This window comes from Salvelinus alpinus, chromosome 21 (assembly GCF_045679555.1).
Source record: "Salvelinus alpinus chromosome 21, SLU_Salpinus.1, whole genome shotgun sequence".
In the NCBI taxonomy this organism is placed as follows: domain Eukaryota; kingdom Metazoa; phylum Chordata; class Actinopteri; order Salmoniformes; family Salmonidae; genus Salvelinus; species Salvelinus alpinus.
In genome coordinates, this window is record NC_092106.1 from 25152573 (window position 1) to 25161406 (window position 8834).

At 44.1% G+C, this 8834-nt stretch overlaps 1 protein-coding gene across 2 annotated transcripts in view; it reads left to right on the forward strand.

The window, feature by feature from the left end:
- The window catches only part of LOC139548597 (sacsin-like), a 36017-nt gene that overhangs the window by 12580 nt on the left and 14603 nt on the right, over window positions 1–8834 (forward strand). For both annotated transcript variants that reach the window (XM_071358382.1, XM_071358383.1), the window contains 4 exons: window positions 1284–1395; window positions 1575–1721; window positions 1864–3346; window positions 3480–3571. In XM_071358382.1, the coding sequence (XP_071214483.1) occupies window positions 1284–1395; window positions 1575–1721; window positions 1864–3346; window positions 3480–3571 (1834 nt within the window). The remainder of the gene's footprint in view (window positions 1–1283; window positions 1396–1574; window positions 1722–1863; window positions 3347–3479; window positions 3572–8834) is intronic.

Here is an 8834-nt window from a genome sequence, read left to right on the forward strand (position 1 = left end):
AATCAAGCCTTCATGGTCGAATTACTGCGGAAAAAAACACTACTAAAGAACACCAATAAGAAGAAGAGACTTGCTTGGGCCAAGCAAAACGAGCAAATGGCATTAGACTGGTGGAAATTTGTCATTTGGTCTCATAACGGAGGAAGTGTGCAGGTGCTTTGCTGGTGACACTGTGAGTGATTTATTCAGAATTCTAGGCACACTTAACCAGCATAGCTACCAAAGGATTCTGCAGCAATACGCCATCGCATCTGGTTTGCGCTTAGTGGGATTATTTGTTTTTCAACAGGACAATGACCCAACACACCTCCAGGCTTTTTAAGGGTTATCTGACCAAGAAGGCGAGTGATGGAGTGCTGCATCAGATGACCTGGCCCTCCACTAACTTTAAGCACCAGCTGTCAGAGCAGCTCACAGATCACTGCACCTGTACATAGCCCATCTGTAAATAGCCCATCCAACTACCTCATCCCCATAGTGTTATTTATTTTATTTATTTTGCTCCTTTGCACCCCAGTATCTCTAATTGCACACTCATCTTCTGCTCATCTATCACTCCAGTGTTTATTTGCTATATTGTAATTATTTTGCCACTATGGCCTATAAGCCTTACCTCCCTTATCCTGCCTCATTTGCACACACTGTATATGTAGACTTTTTCTATTTTATTATTGACTGTATGTTTGTTTATTCCATGTGTAACACTGTTGTTGTTTGTGTTGCACTGCTTTGTTTTATCTTGGCCAGGTCGCAGTTGTAAATGAGAACTTGTTCTCAACTAGCCTACCTGGTTAAATAAAGGTGAAAATAAATAAAATATCACCCGACCTCAACCCAATTGAGATGGTTTGGGATGAGTTGGACCGCAGAGTGAAGGAAAAGCAGCCAACAAGTGCTCAGCATATGTGGGAACTCCTTCAAGACTGTTTGAAAATCATTCCAGGTGGAGCTGGTTGAGAGAATGCCAATAATGTGCAAAGCTGTCAAGGCAAAGGGTGGCTACTTTGAAGAATCCAAAATATAAAATATATTTTGCTTTGTTTAACAATTTTTGGGGGGTTACTACATGATTCCATATGTGTTATTTCATAGTTTTTATGTCTTCACTATTATTTTACAATGTAGAAAATAGTACAAATAAAGAAAAACCCTTGAATGAGTAGGTGTGTCCAAACATTTGACTGGTACTGTATATACAGTATTTATGTATGCATCTTAATGTTATAAAACAACGCCCTGAACCTTTAAGTTGTTTTAAATGTGCTCACTGTTTTTCTCTGCAGGAGCTGATACAGAATGCTGAGGATGCTGGAGCCACAGAGGTTAAGTTTATGTACGATGAGAAAGAGTATGGAGTGGAGTCACTTTGGTCACATGACATGGCTCAGTATCAAGGTAGGTTTTAGTCATTCTCACAGATTATTCAGTTTACCAGATATAGGGGCATTTTTGTTTTCAGTAATAAAAGTTGCAGTGTAGTGAGATATTGTGCTGTTTCGTTGGTTTACCAAACATCTGAAAACTCATCAAGATTTATCTTATTTGGATGATCTTATTTCTTGTTTTGGTTCTAGGAACGGCCTTGTATGTGTATAATGATGCAGTGTTCACGACTGAAGATTGGAATGGAATTCAGGAGATAGCAAGGAGCAGAAAGAGAGAGGATCCTTTGAAAGTTGGACGATTTGGTATTGGGTTCAACTCTGTATACCACATAACAGGTGAGGCTTTTTTTTTAATATTATTTTACCTGCATATGAGTAAGGTGATTAATCAGTATTATGTTTCATATATCTTTCAATCTGCACTTTTTTAAAGTTACATTTAATCAGTAAATAAAAATTTATTTTTTGAATGTTTCAGATGTCCCCAGTATATTCAGTGGAGAACAGATCGGCATGCTGGACCCTCACCAGACGCTGTTTGGTGCCCATGAGTCTGGGCAGTGTTGGAATCTGAAGACAGACATGAAGGAGATCACAGAGCTCACTGACCAGTTTGCACCCTACGTTGGCTTATTTGGAAACTCCGGTAAAACTATCAAGGACGGCAGCTTCTCTGGAACTCTGTTCCGCTTCCCCCTCCGCATTAAACCCTCCCAGCTGAGCGCCAACATCTACAACAAAGAGAAGGTGCTGGAGCTCTTTGAGTCTTTCAAAGCCGACGCTGACACGGTGCTTCTCTTCCTCAAGAGCGTTCAGAAGGTCTCCCTGCATGTGCGTGAGTCAGACGGTACAGAACGCATGCTTTTCCAGGTGACAGCAGGAGAAAACCCAGAAGACAAGCTAGAGCGTCCTAACTCTCTAAAGACTCTGGGACTGGCCACAGACAGCTACAGCAATGGAGTGCCCAACGGTACTGTCACGTGCGCCACCTACCAGGTCAACATCGAGACCCAGGACGAGACAGCCAAGGAGACCCAGAAGACCACCTGGCTGGTGTGTAATGGAGTGGGGGGTCGGGGCTTGTGCAGTGACTTGGACTCCTTGGCAGATGACCTGAAGTTCATCCCCACCATCGGCATCGCCCTTCCTCTCACCCGCATTGACGAGGACAAGGGCGCCACGTCTGGTTTCTCGGGGCGAGCGTTCTGCTTCCTGCCTCTCCCCCCTGGAGAGGAGAGCCTGACGGGGCTGCCGGTCCACGTCAGCGGCTTCTTCGGCCTCACAGACAATCGCAGGAGCATCAAATGGCGGGAGGTGGACCAGTGGAGGGACCCTGCAGCGCTCTGGAATGAGCTACTCATCGTCACCGTCATCCCCAGGGCCTACTTCACCCTCATCATGGAGGCCATCAAGAGGATACAGACCAAGAAGGACCAAGACTTCCCCCTCTCCCCCAGAGGTGCATATGGGGCCTGGCCAGACCCCAACCATATCAAGCCTCGCTGGAAGCCCATACTGGAGCCTCTGTTTCATGACTTGCTAAAGCAGCAGGTCATCTACTCTCTCACTAACAGCTGGATCCAGGTGGACGAGGCTGTGTTTTCGGAGCTGGACACGGATGTGCACATCACAGAGATGGTTATCAGCTACCTCCAAAGCTCAGGGATGCAGGTGGCCACGGTGCCTGTTGCTGTGGATACGGTTGTGAACACGTACGTGACTGGTCCTGCCTCTGTGAAGAAGGTGACCCCTCCCCTGGTGCGGCGGGTGATGAGGAAGGCCAAACACAAAGGGTCCTCTCAGGAGAAGCTGCTTCTGCTGGAGTTTGTCCTCAGCGACAACAGTTACAGCGACCTAATCGGTCTAGAGCTGCTGCCTTTGCAAGATGAGACATTTGCAGCGTTCTCCTCCTCTGTCAGTGATAAGGATGCAGTTTACATTGCTTCGGAAGAGTACCCCAGGTACAGAATTAAAGTTCTGAGACTTTCTCCTTTTCAAAACCACAAAAAGCCTCATATTTGAATGCAAGTATTGTTGACTGTCAAGAATATGCTAGATTGCAGCCTGAGTGTGTACTCTCTGTTTTGTGTTAAGGTCTCTTTACCCTGGACTGGAGGGACGATTCATACTGGAGGGCATTAAACCATTAGTTATGAGCAGCCTGAAGGATGCAGCCAAAAGCAGAGGTAAACCCCCACTCACATGTTACATGAATGTCATTTTATTTTTATATCTGGTATGTGTCTGTCATCGGAGGAGCCACCTTAGTCCTAATATTAGATTTGGATACCAACATTATTTATAGGAAATAAGATCGATGACTCTAGAAGACATGCACTCTAAACTGTAGCTCAACTTACAGTAGAAGGGTTACACGGCAGCTTCATTGACTTCACTGCCTAGTTCATAAACTCAAAGGCTGTGGTCTGTGAGGGATGTGTAAGGTTTGTAGCCAGGTAGTAGTAACGCCTGGTCATCCCATTCCCCTCCTGCCCCCGTGGGACATTAAACCTGGTGCACTGCTGATAGATCATATACAGTGGGGAAAACAAGTATTTGATACACTGATGATTTTGCAGCTTTTTCTACTTACAAAGCATGTAGAGGTCTGTCATTTTTATCATAGGTACACTTCAACTGTGAGAGACGGAATCTAAAACAAAAATCCAGAAAATCACATTGTATGATTTTTAAGTAATTAATTTGCATTTTATTGCATGACATAAGTATTTGATCACCTACCAACCAGTAAGAATTCCAGCTCTCACAGACCTGTTAGTTTTTCTTTAAGAAGCCCTCCTGTTCTCCACTCATTACCTGTATTAACTGCACCTGTTTGAACTCGTTACCTGTATAAAAGACACCTGTCCACACACTCAATCAAACAGACTCCAACCTCTCCACAATGGCCAAGACCAGAGAGCTGTGTAAGGACATCAGGGATAAAATTGTAGACCTGCACAAGGCTGGGATGGGCTACAGGACAATAGGCAAGCAGCTTGGTGAGAAGGCAACAACTGTTGGCACAATTATTAGAAAATGGAAGAAGTTCAAGATGATGGTCAATGACCCTCGGTCTGGGGCTCCATGCAAGATCTCACCTCGTGGGGCATCAATGATCATGAGGAAGGTGAGGGATCAGCCCAGAACTACACGGCAGGACCTGGTCAATAACCTGAAGAGAGCTGGGACCACAGTCTCAAAGAAAACCATTAGTAACACACTACGCCGTCATGGATTAAAATCCTGCAGCGCACGCAAGGTCCCCCTGCTCAAGCCAGCGCATGTCCAGGCCCGTCTGAAGTTTGCCAATGACCATCTGGATGATGCAGAGGAGGAATGGGAGAAGGTCATGTGGTCTGATGAGACAAAAATAGAGCTTTTTGGTCTAAACTCCACTCGCCGTGTTTGGAGGAAGAAGAAGGATGAGTACAACCCCAAGAACACCATCCCAACCGTGAAGCATGGAGGTGGAAACATCATTCTTTGGGGATGCTTTTCTGCAAAGGGGACAGGATGACTGCACCGTATTGAGGGGAGGATGGATGGGGCCATGTATCGCAGATCTTGGCCAACAACCTCCTTCCCTCAGTAAGAGCATTGAAGATGGGTCGTGGCTGGGTCTTCCAGCATGACAATGACCCGAAACACACAGCCAGGGCAACTAAGGAGTGGCTCCGTAAGAAGCATCTCAAGGTCCTGGAGTGGCCTAGCCAGTCTCCAGACCTGAACCCAATAGAAAATCTTTGGAGGGAGCTGAAAGTCCGTATTGCCCAGCGACAGCCCCGAAACCTGAAGGATCTGAAGAAGGTCTGTATGGAGGAGTGGGCCAAAATCCCTGCTGCAGTGTGTGCAAACCTGGTCAAGAACTACAGGAAACGTATGATCTCTGTAATTGCAAACAAAGGTTTCTGTACCAAATATTAAGGTCTGCTTTTCTGATGTATCAAATACTTATGTCATGCAATAAAATGCAAATTAATTACTTAAAAATCATACAATGTGATTTTCTGGATTTTTGTTTTAGATTCCGTCTCTCACAGTTGAAGTGTACCTATGATAAAAATTACAGACCTCTACATGCTTTGTAAGTAGGAAAACCTGCATAATTGGCAGTGTATCAAATACTTGTTCTCCCCACTGTATAACTGCAGAGTGCGTGTGTGAGCTGGCAGATGGGGGAGTTGGTTTTGTGCCTCACATTCCACTCACTGCTATCAGATCCTGGACATGCTCGCTCCCATACCCAACCTGGAGTTTGCCAAAAGGGCCAGGAGCCAGTCGGGGAATATGCTGAATTTTTAGATTTGTCCGTTAAAGCCCTATGCTGCGCGGTGTAGAGAAAACAACATGTCCACATCCAAACCATCGTTTTCACAGTGTGTATAATCTGGACATAATATGGCATTGAAGGATTCTTTGTATTGAGCTAGTTGTCTGTGAAACTGTTGAAAGGTCTAGCTTGGGCAGAGAGGTACACATCATTCTGACTGCCAGTGGTAGATAATATGAAGGGGTAAGGCAATAATATGCTGCTCTAACTGTAGCCATTGCATTTTTGTAAGTAAGCGGTGTGGATTAATTTGGAACATTGCCTTTCAGAACAAGACTACAAACCTGAATAATATTGATCCATTATCAGATTTATCCTTTTAGGTTTACGAGTTGACACAGTTCTAACTTTCTACTCAGTCATTTTCCTGACGCCTCTCTGGCTCTCTGCTGGTCTGTCAATGCCACCTCATAGCTAGGACACCACTTTGGGAGCTACTGCATGCATCAGGGATTGTATTATCCCCATTACACTTCATTAAGTGGGTCACATAGAAGGTTGTCTCACACAATAGACCCTTCACACATAGCCATGCAGAACGGCATTTGTATGAACCTCAGCCAGAGACACTAGAATTCCCCTACCTCAGCTGTGTTGTATGAACCTCAGCCAGAGACACTAGAATTCCCCTACCTCAGCTGTGTTGTATGATCCTCAGCCAGAGACACTAGAATTCCCCTACCTCAGCTATGTTGTATGATCCTCAGCCAGAGACACTAGAATTCCCCTACCTCAGCTGTGTTGTATGATCCTCAGCCAGAGACACTAGAATTCCCCTACCTCAGCTGTGTTGTATGATCCTCAGCCAGAGACACTAGAATTCCCCTACCTCAGCTGTGTTGTATGATCCTCAGCCAGAGACACTAGAATTCCCCTACCTCAGCTGTGTTGTATGATCCTCAGCCAGAGACACTAGAATTCCCCTACCTCAGCTGTGTTGTATGATCCTCAGCCAGAGACACTAGAATTCCCCTACCTCAGCTGTGTTGTATGATCCTCAGCCAGAGACACTAGAAATCCCCTACCTCAGCTGTGTTGTATGATCCTCAGCCAGAGACACTAGAATTCCCCTACCTCAGCTGTGTTGTATGATCCTCAGCCAGAGACACTAGAATTCCCCTACCTCAGCTGTGTTGTATGATCCTCAGCCAGAGACACTAGAATTCCCCTACCTCAGCTGTGTTGTATGATCGCTGCCCTGCAGTGGCTGTTACAGGCATTGACTGTCTGCTACTGCAGCTCTGTATCCTGCTGCTGCAGCCTGAAGGCCTACCCCACCCAATAGGGCTCTATGGTCTCATCCTCAGAATCGCCACCTCATCATCAGAGTATCTTGGTAGATTGATTGTATCCTCTGCTATCAATGCAAACTAGTACTTCAAAGTAAAATCCATTACAGTTACATTTTAAAATAAAATGTATACAACTAAAATGACAATTTGATTTGTGCGAATCAGGGGATGTAGTTACATTTAAATTGAAATGGTTATCAACGTGATAACCTAAATGCTTAAAACATGTACTTTAAATGTAATTGCAGTGCAACAATTTCTTTGGGGGTGTTCAGGTAGGTACTTCGACATGTTGTGTTGCGTCCCGGAATCATTTTTGACATTAACCCAAACCAATACACTGCTTTTAATGGACACTATGCAAACTCTAATCTAATCTATATCATACAGTTAATGTGAACAGTAGCTAACATTGCCTCAACATTGATAAAGACAATAGAATACCTTTGTGGAAAAATGATGTTCCCTTCCATCTAATTGGAAAAATGTCCCATTTCATAGTGCCCATATTGGAACGCATTTTGTCTTTGCTCATTGCAGGAATCTTTGTGTATCAGTAATTTAGTTAGAACTCATTATAGAATTGTGATGTGACATTGTGAGTCTACTAAATATTAGTTTACAATTGGCTCTTTCATCCCCCTCCTCTCCCCTGTAACTATTCCCCAGGTCGTTGCTGTAAATGAGAATCTGTTCTCAGTCAACTTACCTGGTAAAATAACAGATAAATAAATAAAAAATAAAAATGTGCATATTAAGTGTGTGTTATGCTTGCCATGCTGTGCATGGTAACTTAATGTAGTTGTCATGTTTTGCTGTGCTTTGAATTTTTTGAGTGTTGTAGTTAATCAAAATCTATTTACTAGAAATATTTGTAATGAAAGGGTTGTAGTTTGCCTAATTGAGTCCATATGGTCTTGATAGAAATGATCATATTTTATTAAACTTGATTTTCTAATGTCCTGTCGATCCCTACTACATTGCAGAGCCAAAATGCAAATATCTCTTGTTGATACAGGTGGTGTTGATTGGAATGAACCTGGGGCTGTGCAGTAAAGCTAATAAATCACCTAGCATGCCTGCAGGACAAACATTGTTAGATTCAACTCTATATACTGTGCATTCGGAAAATTCAATTCTATATACTGTGCATTCGGAAAATTCAGACCTTTTCCACATTTTGTCACATTACAGCCTTGTTCTAAAATGGATAAAATTGTGTTGTTTCCTCATCAATCTACACACAATACCCCACAATGACAAAGCAAAAACAGGTTTTTAGAAATGTTTGCAAAAAAGTGGAAATATAACATTTACATAAGTATTCAGACCCTTTACTCAGTACTTTGTTGAAGTACCTTTGGAAGCGATTAAAGCCTTGAGTCTTATTGGGAATGACGCTACAAGCTTGTATTTGGGGAGTTTATACCATTCTTCTCTGCAGATCCTCTCAAGCTCTGTCAGGTTGGATGGGGAGCGTCGCTGCAGCTATTTTCAGGTCTTTCCAGAGATGTTCAATTGGGATAAAATCCGGGCTCTGTCTGGGCCACTCAAGGACATTTAGAGACCTGTCCCGAAGCCACTCCTACGTTGCCTTGGCTGTGTGCTTAGGGTCGTTGTCCTGTTGGAAGGTGAACGTTCACCCCAGTCTGAGGTCCTGAGCGCTCTGGAGCAGGTTTTCATCAAGGATCTCTCTGTACTTTGCTCCGTTCATCTTTCCCTCGATCTTGACTATTCTCTCAGTCCCTGCTGCTGAGAAACATCCCCACAGCATGATGCTGCCACCACCATGCTTCACCGTAGGAATGGTGCCAGGTTTCCTCC